Below are 16,096 nucleotides of genomic sequence, written 5' to 3'. Positions count from 1 at the left end.
GGAAAACAATTAAATCCTTACTTCCACTAATCTCTAAGTGAAATTTAGCATTTCCATGGATTACTTAAAAACATTATTTTAAGTAGGGGTCCAGTTTCACCAGACTGCCAGAAGGCTCTATGACACACAAAAAGGTTAAGAACCCCTATATAACAGGGACGTGAAAGTGGTCATTAAATGTTGGAAGGATTATAACATGGAAGAAGAATAGACTTGATGTGCTTGTCCCTAGAGGGCAGAATAAGAATCAATGGGTAGAAACTGAAAAGAAATTAAAAAGGTTTGATATAAGGAGGAAAAATCCTAACAATGAAAACTATCCCAAAGTGGAATGAGCTACCTCAGGATGCAGTGGATTCCCCATCCCTATCAGGGCCAACGCGGATGACCTCCTGTGGGGGAGATTATAAAAAGTATTACTATTTCCAACTATAACCCCCAAAGATGAGTTATGCCAGCACCGACCCAAGCCAAAAGACCTAGGAAAGAAGAATGGTATAAGGTGGAGGTTGGCACTGGGAGCCAACCAATAAACAATGCTACTCTTTATATAACATGCTAAAAGGAGCTAGGTGGCACGGTGGATAAGACACTGGGCCTGGAGTCAAGCCCTGAGTTCAAATTTAGCCTCAGACACTTACTAGCTGTGAGACCCTGGGCAAGTCACCTAATTTCTCTTAGACACAGTTTTCTCATCTGTAAAGTGAGACTATAAACGCACCTCCCTCACAGCGCTGTCGTGAAAATGAAATATAATACCATGTAAAGATTTACAAACCTTAAAACAATATATAAATGCTAGCTATTACCATATTATTGGTTCTTAAAAACAATAACATTTTTCAGCTACTTACACCACACATAAATAATATTAGTATGCTCATTAACCCTGACTTCTTTCAATTTTCCAAAACTTTAATGGCATTCTCATTTATTTTCCTACATACCGAATCATTTGCTCCCAAAGCAAGTGCAAGATTCACTGAAAAAAAAAAAAGAAATTTCATTAATATTTTCTTATACTTTTCAAGACAGTTTTATATTCAAATGCTCATAATGTGATAACCAAAGTAGATTTAAATACATCTCCCTTTGCTTTTTTAAATCGCTGAGATTGGAAAACAGCAGTAAATTGTGATTTTCAAACATAACCATCATATGACTTTCCCCAAATTGAAATTTTAAATAAGGCATTCAACCTAGCAAAAGAAATTTCTCCTGAAATTTGAATTGAACATTTCTCTTGAAAAAGTTAACAGATTTTTTAAAAATAGAGAACTTAATGTGAATGCTTCCCAGGAGCATGCTGCGTATCATTGTGAAAAAAGTGCCTACATCACACGTGATTATCAATGGCCATAATCCTATTGATTTTTTAATATGAGCTATAGGTACTCTGAAAACTACCAACGGCTCATTTCTGATGACCTTTCTCTATGAAGAGTTGGCCTAGATTCCTCCCTCCAGGTCCTCAGACTAAAAACTGATCATCTGCCTGTCAAACCTCATTACCCATCCCTCACTGACCCTCCTCAAAGGCAGGGACCCGTCCCTCCATACACATAAGCCTATGGCTCCTCTTATCACTTCACACTGGGTAGTCAGTAGCTGATTTAGCCGCAAGGAATGGGACTCTGTGTGACTCCAGCAATGCCACACTACCTTTTAGCTGCTGTGCCCACTAATTGCTGATCAGGTCACTGCTTTCCCTAGATGCGATGTCGTGATAGGAAACAAGCCATTTCTGTCATCTATGGGCTCAAGGTATTTGTGAGGCAGCATGGGACTATACGACTGCTCTACAACAGGGAAAATCTCTTACTAATTCCAAGCAGCCCACTTCCAAATTAACTTTGGGAACACAACACGTTTGTGAGTTGCGGGGACCTCTTGTAACAAAGGGGAAAGGAATAAAGAAACAGAACCACGCCCTCGTCCATCCAACCTCAGAGTTCTTCCATGTCTACAAAAATGACTGTATTCCAATCAAGATAAGAAGGTGACATTCCGAGGAAGAGTGAGTAAGAAATACACAAACATGGGAAAATGCATTATGACCAGAGTAATACCTAGAAGTGGTGGTTACCAACATTCCCTGCATTCCTGCGGGCCCTGAGGCTTAGCCAGAATACTGCTCCTCACGTCTCTTTCAAAATCTTGTTGTTGAGTCACTTTTCAGTCGTGCCCACTCCTTCTTGACCCCATACGGGGTTTTCTTGGCAAAGATACCGAAGTGCTTCGCTCATTTGACAGGTGAGGGAAGTGAGGTAAACAGGGTTGAGTGCCTGGCCCAGGGTCACACAGCTAGCAAGCGTCGGACACCAAATCTGAACTCAGGGACTCCAAGCCTGGTACTCCACCCACTGTACTACCTAGCATCTGATCTTCTTTCAAAGCTCAGATCAGGTGCCACTACCTGTGTGTATACTTTCCTGATTCTCCCTAGCTGAAAGTTTCCCCTCCCTCCTCCAATTTCCCTGGAATACTATCCCAGTCTCTCTTTTGTTGTATTACCAAGGCAATATCTGCATATGTACTTGTCTGTATATATACTACAACTGAAGTCTGGAAGATTTGAGTTCAAATTCTGCCTCAGACATTCACTAGCTGTGAGACACTGGGCAAGTCACAGCATCTCTGTGCCTCAGTTTATTCATCTACAAAATGATTGTAACAATAGGATCTATCTCTCAAGGTTGCTGTGAAAATGAGATGAGATGACAAATGTAAAGATATTTGTAAACCTTAAAGAAGTGGGCACGCACATGTGTTTGCATGTATGTATGTATATGTATGTATGTATATGTATGTATATATACACGCATATATATATATATATATTAGCTATGATTATCACAATGTTCTCAGTAAGACTTCACTATAAGCTTCTTCAGAAAAAGGACTGCCATTTTTCATCTTCAAAGCCCTACTGCCTAGCAAAGATCCTTAAAAGTAGCAAGTGTTTAATAAGCATTTGTTGAAGAAGAAACAATCCAGCTGAAAGGGTCAAATATTTTAAAGTTAAAAGATAAAAAGAGAGAAAGCAGAATCATTTACACTTTTATCTAGGATAGGAGTTCTCAACCTGAGGTCTATGAACCTGTTTTGTTTTTATTTTATTATTTTGATAACTATTTCAACATAATTGATTTCCTTTGAAATCCTCTGTATTTTATTTTAAGTACTTAAAAACATTCTGAAGAGTCCATAAGCTTTACCAAACTGCCAAAGAGGTCCATGATACCACAAACATTAAGAACCCTTGATCTGAGATATATAGGACCACCTTGGTTAATAGTGAATTGAAGGCCAAGACAAGCAAAGAGATAGCAAGATAACACCTAGCTACTTCAAATGAGCTCAAGCCTCCTGATTCAGACACAGTAGATATCAGAAAGCATATAAACATGGAGGACAGTAACCATAGAGTAAAGGAATAAAAAATAAATGTGTCAATTTTCAAAACAGGGAGAAAGGTAAATTTCTGAAGGTACAGACCTATGAATTTAAATGGATGCCCAGGAAGACCGTAGGACAAATTACTAAATAGAACGTTAAGGAGCACTCAGAAGTGGAAGTAGTGGGAGCTATGATGAGATTTGCTAAGAATCTGTTATGCCCAACAAACCTCAATTACTATTTCAGGGGTAGGTCAGGTAGCTGCCTGACATACTATATCATATTTTGATTTCATCAAGGCATCTGACGAAACTTCTTGTATGGAAAAGCTGTGCACTGGGGGTTATTACAATTAGGTTGATTCACAGCTAGTTGAACAACTGTAAACAAAGGATATTGGTTACTAATCATCAAGGTCAGTGTGGAGGAAGAATTTCAGTAGTACACTAAAGGCTTGTTCATTCCCAGTTAAACCTCTTTATTACCAGTTGAAGATACGAGTGGCACACCTATCAACCTTGAAGATGACACAAAAGCTGGGATAGTGACCAAAAAAAAAGAATAAGGTTTCAAACAAATCACCTGAGAGGTTAAAATTAACAAGATGAAATTGAACTTGAATAGATAAGGATAGGGACAAGACCTCTGATCACATTAATACACAGAACTTTCCTAAGTAAGAAAACTCCCTCTACCTTTGCAGATCAGCACTCTCTGTAACTTACAGTCTGAGAGACTATAGCTGCAGCGCCTGGAGGACTGAGATCACACAGCCCGCATGTGTCAAAAACAGGCTTTGAATCCAAGTTTTCCTGGCTGAGTACCTATGCACTATGTCATACTGCTTCTCACAGGGATAAATACACAAGAAAAAAAGATGGGTGAAAATCTGACTTAGGAGCATCATATGAAAAATAAAAAGAGAAGTGACCTCAAGATCAACATGAGCCAACCTTTAATTTAGCTACTTTTGATGCCATTTTAGGCCGTGTTAATAGAAATATAGCTATAGTATCACGAAAAAAGGAGCTTCACTGTAGTCTGGCTAATCCAGCCACATCTGGAGTGTTAAGTTCAGTTCCTAGCACCACATTTAAGAGATGCTGACAAAGGGTAAATCCAGGAAACACATACAACATCTAAAGACCAGGGCTGTTTGGGGTACAACTGAAGGAACTGGGGAAACTTTGCCTAGAAAACACTTAAGTGAGAACATGACACCTGTCTTTAGATATTTGAGTGGCTGTCACATGAAAGCAGAGTGAGACTTCTATGTAGCTCAGCGGATGTGTCCAAAATGAAGGCTGGACAAGCGCAGATGTTGGGGTTGTTGTACAGGCCACTGGGCAAAGAGTGTAAAACCAAAAGCATCTAAAGTCCCTTCCAACTCAGATTCAAAATTCCAGAATATAATTTTAAAAGAACTGTGTATAAACAACTGAATGGAACTATTACTTAATACGTATAGTTCAAAAAGCCAGGCAAAAAGTTCCACACTCCCACACAAACAAAGCTGTTCCCAAGTCTATAAGTTACGTACCAAAATGCAGAGAAATGTAAACACATGGTAACACTAAAAGCGTTTGTCATAAGATCCAATCTTCACGTCTCAAGAAAGGCCTTCCCATCGAATGCAAATTAAAATCACGAAGCTTGGGGGAAAGAATATTAACTGACTAACTGGTCTGATGAAAAAGCATTTATTAAGCACTTACTATGTGCCAAGCAATGCGTTAAGTGCTGAAGACAGAAATACAAAAAAATAAAGACAGTCTCTGTCCTTAAGGACCCTGCTACATTTTAATGGGGATGACTTCATAAAGGGGACACTTAGGCTGGAAAGTTACAGAGATGGTGAGTGAACCCCTGGGGAGCAGATAAATATATCCCATCCAGGAATAACAGCAGAGCTGATAATGATTCAGGCTTCATGGTACCAGAGTTGGGGAAGGGAAAGCAAGCATTAGACAGATGTCAAAAGCTACCTAATCCTAAACTTCAAAAAATACATAATTATCTACTAATAACAAACACCTTTATGTTCCTTAGAAGGAGGGCTAAAGTCTTAAGATACCATCCTATAACTAACAGAATAGATGTTCTGCCTTAACCCTCTAGTGTTTCCCATAAAGGGCTTGAAAGAGGTAGTTACAAATCTCCTTTCACCCTCCCTTGAGTTCATTTATCGCTTCCCTTCCTTCTTATTCTACCGTTCTCCTTTTTGAAAGCAAAAAGCTTCGACGTGCCATAGAAAGCCACAAATTCTTAATTCCTTTCTAGTACAAATACTGAGCACAAGTCTTGGAAGTATTTTGGAGGGAAAAAAAAAGTTTAATATGAGGACTAGAAGGAGAAAGAAAAAGTACCTGAAGGTGGGAATTCAATCCAACAAGTATTTCTTGGGTGCCCAAAATTTACCAAAGGTTGTGCTCCTACTAAGTACACAAAGACAAGAATAAAAACTGCCGAGCAAACATTTGCTGAATTCACTGATGAACACTTGAGGTCTATGAACTTTCTTTTTTTACATATGTTGACAACTATTTCAATGTTCCTTTTTTGTATCCTTTGTATCCTGTGTATCATTCTAAGAAAGGGTCCACAAGCTTTACCAGACTGCCAAGAGCCCACAACATAAAAAAGGTTAAGAACCAGTCTCCTGGTATAGAGGAAAAAACTAAATACTTAAGTAAAAACTAAAAAGTTCTAATACAATGTTTGTCACTAATTGGCTTGATAGAAAAAGAACCTATACTAAAGCCCTTCCCCAATGCCTCATCAAGGCATGGAGCTGAGCCTGAGCTCTCAAATATCATATATGTGAAACACAAAATCTTTGTCAGTTCTTTCCAGGTTCAAAAGGTTTAGGTACAAGGCCAAATCTGGATTATATATTTGCAGCATAAAGAGCAGTACAGATAAGCTTAGAAAAGCTCTGAACTAGGGAAGGGCTGGGAGTTGAGAGCTCTGTGCCTGAAGAAATAGCCATACTCATAAAATCCAGATCCCCAAAGAATGGAAAGACAAAAGCCATATGCCCCTTTCAATTTCCTCCAAATTCCAACTCTGGGAAGACACCCACCCTTTGCTCAGTAAACATATCAGGTTATGCTCCATGCCTCCAAACCGTTCGCCTATTTCTCTTCTTAACTGGGGTTTCCAAAGGTAGAAAGTTCTCAAGTAAAGAATGGAAATATTTTATGGTCTGGAAAAAAGCAGACTAGAAGGCTCTGAAACGGTGGCTTCAAAGTAATCAATCCAATCCAACAAACATGGATTAAGCACCTACTAGGAGAAACTCTCACTATAATCAGACAGGAAAGATGATAATAAATAATACCATGCCATCTACTGATGCGGTCCCGACCCATCTTTCCAGACATGTCTGACTGCTCATATTTCTAAAACCTTCATCCCAGTCAAAGCAGTTTATACTTCATCTCTCAAACTCATCTTATACTTTTGTACCCCTAGACTTTTATTTAAACTACCATTTTCCCTGCCTCACTTTTCTCCAAATATCAAAACCTTACCCAACTCCCAAATTACCCCAGCCCCCCATCCTACCCATGAACTCTGATGGCATTTGTCATTCACTGATTGTTAAGTCATTTTTCAGTCATGTCCAACCATTCCTAACCCCATTTGGGGTTTTCTTGGCACAGATACCGGAGTGGCTTGCTATTTCCTTCTCCAGCTCATTTTACAGATGAGGAGTCTGAGGCAAACAGGGTTGAGGGACTTGCCCAGGGCCCCACGGCCAGTAAGTGTCTGAGGGCAGATCTGAACTTTCTGGCTCTAGTCCCAGCCTTCTATCTACTGTGCCACCTAGCTGCCCTGTCACTCACTTAATAATTCAAATATTACTTAGTGTCTGAATCATTCATTTAATAATTCCATTCAAAAATGTTTGTTAAATGCCTACTGCCTTTCATTGTATCCCCAGAGATTAGCACAGCACCTGACACATAGCAGACTCTTAATAAATGGTTGTTGACTTGATCTGACAATTGCGTATCAGGCACTGGGCTAGGAAATTAACAGTGCACTCACTGCCTGATAACTTTCTAAACTGGACTGAAATGTTATTTAATAAGAAGAAAGATGTATTTATTATTTAAGTGTTTTCACTATTCACGACCTGTTCTTCCTGAGTATATCCCCATCCCTTAGTGACTATGATACTGCTCCCTTCTGCTTTTCCTGTCTGACCACTCCTCAGTGTCCCTCTATGGTTCGCACTCTCTAAGTGTGAGAGTTCCCTAAGGATCTGATCCTTGATCTAGCCCCCTTCTCTTCTCTTTTCTTTTACAAAATGATCTCAGTTACTCCCATGGGTTCAACTATCACTGCAGATGACTCCATAATCCATATATCCAGCTCCAGACTCTCATCTGAGTTCAGCTGCCAGCTAGACAGATCCATAAGGATGTTCCACTGGTATCTCAACATGAACTCATCATTCCTCCAAAACCTGCCTTTCTTCCCAGTTTTTCTATTCCTAATATTCTAATATTGGCACAATGCAGTATTAGTCACAAAGGCTTGCAAAGTCAGTCAACAAATAAACATTTACTAAGCATTGACTATGTGCAAAGCACTGGGGATAAAAAAGAAACAAAAGCCAGACTCTGCCCTCAAGAAGCTCACAATCTAACAAGAGCAACAACAAACAAACTACATACAAGATAAATAGGAAATGAATCAGAGGAGAGGCCTTAGAATTAAGATGGGTAGAAGAAGAGAAGCAATCTTTGACTCTTCCTTTCACCCTCACCTCCCACATCTGGTCAGCTGCCAAGTTCTGTCCATTATACCTCCATAATTATCTCTCAAATCTATATAATCTCCTCCCCTCTCAACCCCTACTCTAGGGCAGAGCCTTACTAACTCTCATCTTTACTATTCTGACAGCATCAGGAAGGTCTCCCATCCTCCAGAATCTCTCCTCTCTAAACTAGCCTTCACACAAATCCCAAGATCATCTTCCTTATGCACATGTCTAACTCCGTCACTTCCTTGCTGAAAAACCTTCAGTGGTTCCCTGGGAGAAAATACAAATCCCTGACAAGGCATTTAAAGTCTTCCACGATTTGGCTGCAACTTACCTCTCCAGTCATTTCATATTGCCTCCTTCACACATACTACATCAATAATAAAGGCAGCCAGGTGGCACAGCCCTTTGACCTGGAGTCACTAAGACTAGCCTCAGACACTTACTCAGCTGTGTGACCCTAGGCAAGTCACTTCACTGCTGTCTGATGCAGCTTCCGCATCTGTAAAATGGGGATAATCATAGCTGCTCCCAGGGTTGTTGTGAGGATTAAATGAGATAATGTTTATGAAGTATTATGTAAACCTTAAAGTGACATATTAATGCTAGCTATAATTCTCATTTATAAGGTTTGCAAAGTGTCTTACCTATATTATTTAATTTGATTTTTTCACCAAACTCTGGCAGTAACTGTGAGGTAGGTGTTACCAATTAGCCCAATTTCACAAATGAAGAAACTGAGGCTGAAGGAGGTTGGGTACTATCCCCAAGGTCAGTGGGTTGGTCAAATGGCGTTTATTACTTACTATTACTTGCCAGGCACTGTGCTGAGCATTGGAGACACACAACTAATAAGTGTCTGAGACATGATTCAAACTCAGGTCTTCCTGATTCCAAGTCCAATGTTCTATCCCCTACGGCACCGACCTGCCTCACCATTCTTGATAAAATAGACTAGCAACTGCTCTCCCAATTCAACCTGTCATTTTCCACCTCCATGTATTTGTGCAGGCCATTCTCAAAGCCTGGAATCACTCTTTCCTCACCAAGATCTCTCTCTTCCTTTAGGTTAGGCTCAAGTGACACCCCCACCCTGATGGCTACCCAGCTGAAAGTGTTCTTTTCCAATCTGATGGCGTGCTTTTTCTGGATCTCTCCTCTGCTCCTATCAAATTCCCTTTTGTATCCTATTTCTAATGCACCCCCCAGGCCCACTTCGACCAAGGATTATGTATGTCATTTTCATCTTTGCGTTCCCGGCTCCTAACATGATGCCTTATTCACAGTAGGTTTAATACATTTATTTAAGTGTGTTGAAATGTTTACATCTTGTTTGCAACATTAATGCTTGCTCTATGTTGGCTCAATAAATATTAATAAATGATAACAATTTTGACAGCAAATACCAGTAAAACACTAAAATCAACATGTTCTTAAATCAGAAAAAGATTTCGAGTGCAATTTTAACATACCTGCTGTGGTAGATTTTCCAACACCCCCCTTTCCAGAAGCCACTACTATGACTTGTTTAACACCTTCTATAGGTTTCTGCTTTGGAAGTCCTCGAGCCATGATCTGTGCTCTTCTGTCTTTTAAGGCATCACTGTCAACACCAGATGACTTTTAAAAAAAATCACACATATATTATACATTTAGAATAAAATCATCAACATGCTTGTCTATAGCAACTGTTTAAAATGCTTAGAGTGCAAAATAAGCTTAGGCTAAAATTATTGACAGCCAAAAAAACACTCTCTTTTTCTGTTCAATCTTGCTCATGTCAACTACCTCAGCCTGTGGTCAGTTATAATTAACTCCTAAGGCAAAACCTGGTACAACTGATGACAATGATACTAGTCCATGGAACTTGAAATTTCTCAAAATGGATGATATGAGATACAAAATATGAAGCATATCCAAAGGATCAGTTTTAAGCTATTAAACTTTTTCTATTAAAGCTTTACTACTAAAGCTTTACTTTAAGCATTAATAGATTAAAACTGCACTAAGACTTTTAGGACACCTTGGGTAATGTGACTAAACAGAGGGAGAAGGAAACTATGGTACTATAGCCGGGAGGACCTAGTTTCAACTTCCCCAAAGCAAATATTGTACAACTTAAACCAAGTTTCTTGACATGGATTAATCCGTTTCCTTCTCTGTAAAATAAGGAGGAAGGACCAGATGCCTTCTGAGTCTTTATCTGTGAAAAGCGAGAGGAATAAGTTTCTAAAGGGTCTTAACTCGTCCAGTTTTTGCTTACTCTTCGGTACTCTTGTTCTTTAATTCTTTATTTTTATAATTTAATTATTATTCTTTCATTCTCTTAGTACCAGCTAAACTCCATTTAATGCACAGAGTCCATCCTAACTGCACCGCCGTGACCACCTACACTGCCTCCTGTTACCCACGTCCCAGGTGAGTGGGAGAGAGATGCCTGGAGTTCATCCTGACACCTCCACCTCCTGTGTCCCTCAGCATGAGGAACGAGGCAAAGGCGGTAGAGAAGGAAGATGCCCCGGCACTACAGGGCTGAGGAAGGCAAAGTCAACCTGGAGGCATAAGACACGGGTTCGACGCCTGATTCTGTCGCTTAGGACCCTGGACAAGAAGAGTTAGTATTTACATAGAGCTTTAGGGTGCGCAAAGCCACCACAACCCTGGGAGGTAGGTGCTATCTAATTATCCCCATTTTACAAACGAGGAGACTGAGGCACGGGGAAGTTAAGTGACTCGCCAAAGGTCACACCACTAAAGGAGTGGCTAAGGTCGAATGAGAAGCCAGGTCTGCCCGAATCCAAGTCGTTCAGTGTCTCCATTGTGAAGTCGGGCAGCCTCAAGTCACTCTTATCCTCTGTTTTCAGTTTCCTCATTGGTAAAATGCAGGGGCTGCTTGGACTAGAAGGAAAAGTGGGGGGAGGGGGGCACTAGGTGGCGAAGTGTCTAGACCTCAGGAAGCCCTGAGTTCAAATCCAGCGTCAGACACTTCCTAGCTGGGTGACCCTGGGCAAGTCACTTCACCCTCTTTGCCTCGGTTTCCCCATCTGTAAAATGAGCCGGAGAAGGCAATGACGAACCACTCCAGTGTCTTCGCCAAGGAAACTCCAAATGGAGTCACGATCAAAAACGACTGAACGGGAAGTCTGGACTAAGTAAAAGACAAACACGAGGCGTCTAGTCCCCCAGCTCGCCCTCGTCCCACAGTGCCTCTACTGACCCGCGGCCGCCACGGGGAGCGGCGGACACAGCCCCGGGTACCGGCCCCGGAGAGCAGCGACAGCAGCAGCCTCGGCCAGGCCCCCATGGCCTTCCGTCCATCCGGCTCGCGCTCGCGTAGCGTGGAGGTGACCACGGCCTCGGCGCGCGCTGATGACGTCACGTAGCAACGCTTGGCGTCTCCGCCCTGGAGACGGAGAAGGAGAAGGAGGCGGGGCTTCTGGCGGGGAGCTGCCCTGTGGCGGAAGAGCGCTGCTGGTGAGCCCGGGGTTGCGGGCTCTTGCCCTTGTCCTCAAGCGGGATCCTTTCCCCCTTTTCCGAATACTGAAGCGTTTCGTCCTGCGGGGTGTAGGTCTAAAAGAATTCTGGCCCCGAGCCTCATGCAGGGCTGGACTGAGAAATGCCAATCATGCGTCCCCAGCAGGGCCGAGCCCCTCGGCTGAAATGGGGAGCTAGAGGGCGTGAACCAAGGGCCCTAGACGCATTAACTAATTAAATACGTTATTAAATGAAGCTATTAATTATTTTAACTAATTGATAAATAAGTCAATAGATAATTGAATAGCAGGGTGATTATCGGGAGCCTACGGTGGGAACAGGCCATTTTAATTGCAATACAAAGAGAATGACAAAGCAGGACAAAAAAATGTTTTAACTTTTGTTATTCTGAACATGAGATCCACCAACAAATATTAGCATTTCCATATACAAAGATCAGAAAAGATTATAAATGAAACCGAGAATCTATTACAGCTTCCTCTTTAAAAGGGCGGGGGTGGTGCTGCAGAGGAGAAATGTTCCATTTACTTTCTGATGAGAACGCTATTGTTTTTAGGGAAGGGGTGATAGAGGTGGAGGCCCCAAATATACAGTGTAGCCCATGTGTGGTAAGGGCGTTGTCCTTGTGTGTGGCTCAAAGGAAGGGGGAAGAGACATTTCTTGCTTCTTTTCCCCACAGCCTGCTCCAAGGGGGATTTTCATTCCTGACAGGAGGGGAAGCAGGAGGTTGGGACCAGAAGCTACTCTGCTCTCTTCAGAGAAAGGGGGGTATCAGACTAGAAGTATATCTATCTGCTCCCTTAAATATTGTTCATCTAGGAAATATGATTTGGTTCCATCTCACTTTTGATCACCTTGTCCTTTTGGGGCCTCAAGGGAGGACCCCAAGTTCTATTTCCAAGGCTTGACCCCTTTCACACCTAATACTGGTTCCACAACGAATACCTGTAGAAAATAGCAAAGAAACCCATTTATCCAAATCATAACAAAACAAATCAGAGAAGGTATATATATGAAAATATATATCAGAAAATACAAAATGAAGGAACTCTCCCGTGGTGGGATTCAAATGAATTAACAACTGGTTCTCCATGAACTGAGCCAAGGCACCCCGCCTCCACAACCGGTTCTGGAACTAAACCTAAAATTAGGCATAGGCTCTACCCAACCAGGGCAAACAGGCTGAATCCCACCACTGGAACCCTCCCATCGGCAGGGAGATAACTCAGCCCAATCAAAAGAGAGCGTCCTAGATCTCACCCAAGGGGAAACTCTCTGAAGTATCTACAATGGTTATCAGGGAATAAGGATATGATGGAGTCTGCCTGCTCTTCTCACGCCTTTCCAAAGTCTTTTCCTTCAGCAACCTGAGGTGGGGTTGGCCTCTTCCATTTTCCTTCTTAAAACTGGAAGCTGACTTGATGTGCTTATGCTGGAAGAAGACTGTCACTTAGACAGTCAGTCTCAAAGTGGGATTCGGCGAATAGGGGTACTATCCCTGATGAGTTCCAAAGAGGGGACTGGCGAAGAACTGAAGCTCTCACCTCTCACCAACTCCACCCTGCCCCTCACAGGGCTATCTCTACCAATAAGGAGACAATCCCATACCAAAGGGCCTAGTTTTGCTCAATTGTTTTACTTTGTTGCAAGAGATCCCTCAAGGAGTGGGCTAAGATGGGAAGGATTTTAAATGCCAAAAAATAAATAAATAAATCCTAGGAATAATAGGCAGCTGTTTATTAAGTAAGATGTCATGGTCAGACCTGCTTTAGGAAAATTACTTTGTGGCTATGTGGAGAATGAATTAGAACCAACAAGTAGAAACCAGAAGACCAATTAGGAGGCTGTTGTAATAGTCCACTTGAAAGGCCATGAGGCCCTGAAGTGGGCAGTGGTTGTGTGAGTGAAGAGAATGGAACATATCTGGGAGATGTTCTGGCTACAGAAACAACAAAATATGCCAGTCTTTCAATCAACAAACATTTATTAAACCGTTAATATGCGCTAGATGCTATACTAAGTCTTGGGAGTATAAATACAAGCAGAAAGACAGTTCTTGCCCTCAAGGACCTTACTTTCTAACAAGGAAAGACAACACAAAGGGAAGCTGAAAAAGATGAAGGAAGGGGGAAAAGAGATCAAGGTGGCAGGTTCAGGGGCATGGCAGAGAAATATGGAGCACATCCTGGAGAAGAATGAAGAAGTGACTGGTCTGGGAGTCCTCCTTACATGAAGGTTCTAGGAAGATCTCCACTACAAGAGAGAAGCTATGCGGGCAGAGGGTATTTCCAGTGTGTAAATTTCAGGGCTGAAATAAGCTTGCAGGATGAAGAAGTTTCTTACGGGGTAGGGAACCTGTGGCCTCAAGACCACACTCGGTCCTCTAGGTCCTCAAGTGCAGCCCTTTGACTGATTCCAAACTTCATAGAACAAATCCCCTTAATAGAAGGATTTGTTCTGTAAAACTTGGACTCAGTCAAAAGGCTGAACCCAAGGACCTAGAAGGTTATATGTGGCCTCGAGGCCAAAGGTTCCCCACCCCACTCCAAAAGGCTCTTGAGTTGGCCCCTCCCCTTAGGACCCTGGGAGGTTCACATCCACATGGATTACGTTAACACCTAATGGGGTTTGGGCCTGGGGCTTAGCACCTAGTAAAGCTCACTGAGATAAACTGAGTCACTCAAAGAAAACAAAGGCCATTCTGGTTACAGAAAGGTAAGGAAGGAATGTCAAATGTCTCTATGCCGAAGATAAACTAGAGAGATTATTAATAACTGAGTAGTTTCCAAGATAGAACCTGGCCTGTATGAGTTCTGCACTTTGGTAATGAGTCACAGATTAGAATCCTTTCTTCTAATTTAGCATGTACTTTGGACTTTGTCCTAGCCAGTTGATGATATGATGGCACCAATAACTCATTTGCCCAGAGCCAGTGGTTATCTACTAAAACATATTTATCATCCATGACATATCTATTTGATATACTATCTCACCATTCTACCATCTCCAATGGGGGGGGGGGGTTTGGGGGTTGGGAGGCAATCAGGATTAAGTGACTTGCCCAGGGTCACATAATAGTATCTGAGGCCAGATTTAGACTCAGGTCCTCATGACTCCAGGGCTGATGCTCTGTCCACTGCAACAATACCATCTCCCATTCTAAATCCCTGTCCACCCAGTCTAGATCACTTCTCTCTCAGCCCGGCCAAGCTTGAAACTCCCACCTATCTCTGTCATGCCATCTTAAGCTACATTAAGGGAGGGCTATCTTATGGGAAGAAGAAAATGACAATCCCTCTATACTACGTCTTTCTCTGACCATATTTCAGTTAATCAGTGAATATATATCAAGCACCTGCTAAGTGCTTGGGATAAAAAACAAGAAACAAAAGACAGTCCCTGCCCTCAATGAGCTTACAATCTAATAAGGGAGAAAACATGCAAACAAATATATAAAAACAAATTATATACAGGATAAATAGGAAATTATTAAAAGAGGGAAAGCACTGGATTAAGAGGGATTAGGGAAAGCTTCCTGCAGAAGGTGTGATTTTAGTTGGGACTTAATGGAATCCAGGGAGGTCAGTAGTCTAATTGGAGGAGGGAGAGTGTCCCATGAGTGGGGGACAGCCAGAGAGAATGCAAGAGCCAATAGAGAGTGTCTTTTTTGTGGAAATATTGCATTCATTTCTGGGCTCCACAGTTTAAGAAAGCCACTGATAAAGTGGAGAGTATTCAGAGGAGGTAAGCAGGATGGTGAAAGACCTGGAATCCATGTCACAAGGATCATTTGAGAGAACTGGGGATGTTTTCCTGGAGAAGAGAAGATTCTGTGACATGAAATCTGTCTTCACGTTTTTGAAGGGCTTTTGGGTAGAAGAGGGTTTAGACTTGTTTTGTTTGCCCCCCCCCCCCCCGAGGGCAGAATCAAAAGCAATTGGTTGGCATTGCAAACGGGACAATCTTGTCTTGATACCAGGAGAAACTTCCTAACAATTAGAGCTGGCCAGAAGTGGAATGGGCAGCCCCAAGAGACAGTAACTCTCACTGCCCTCAACCCCCATTATCAGGAACTGCTTTCTCCCTCCTCAATTCACATTGTACTACTTGTCTAATAGATGATTCCTATGTATTATGCTGTGCTATCCCCCCTCTTGAAGATAAGTTCCTGGAGGGCATTGACTTCTTTGTTTCTGTCATATATCTCCCAGGATCTAGCACACTTTCTCACCTTCTCTCTCTCTCTCTCTCTCTCTCTCTCTCTCTCTCTCTCATTGATGAAATTACCAGGGATTAATCGAAGTCATGGGAGACTCTGAAGAAGGAAAATACTTAAGATTTCTGTCTGCTTCATGCTCTCACCCAAATAAAAATATGTCATTTGTAATTGTAAGGGACAGACTGACCAATTAGAGCCCAGTCCTGAAC

At 41.9% G+C, this 16,096-nt stretch overlaps 1 protein-coding gene across 1 annotated transcript in view; it reads right to left on the bottom strand.

The window, feature by feature from the left end:
• The window catches only part of NUBPL (nucleotide binding protein like), a 333,097-nt gene extending 321,581 nt beyond the window's left edge, over window positions 1-11,516 (bottom strand). Inside the window, exons 1-3 of the mRNA XM_036736308.1 lie at window positions 11,391-11,516; window positions 9,646-9,793; window positions 948-982 (exon numbers count right to left, since the gene is read on the bottom strand). Coding sequence (XP_036592203.1) covers window positions 948-982; window positions 9,646-9,793; window positions 11,391-11,477 — 270 coding nt within the window. The 5' untranslated portion in view covers window positions 11,478-11,516. The remainder of the gene's footprint in view (window positions 1-947; window positions 983-9,645; window positions 9,794-11,390) is intronic.
• Window positions 11,517-16,096: the final 4,580 nt, after the last annotated feature.

The sequence above is a fragment of the Trichosurus vulpecula genome, chromosome 8 (assembly GCF_011100635.1).
Source record: "Trichosurus vulpecula isolate mTriVul1 chromosome 8, mTriVul1.pri, whole genome shotgun sequence".
In the NCBI taxonomy this organism is placed as follows: Eukaryota; Metazoa; Chordata; class Mammalia; order Diprotodontia; family Phalangeridae; genus Trichosurus; species Trichosurus vulpecula.
The sequence above is the reverse complement of the archived record's forward strand: the minus strand, read 5'-3'. Positions and strand labels throughout refer to the sequence as shown.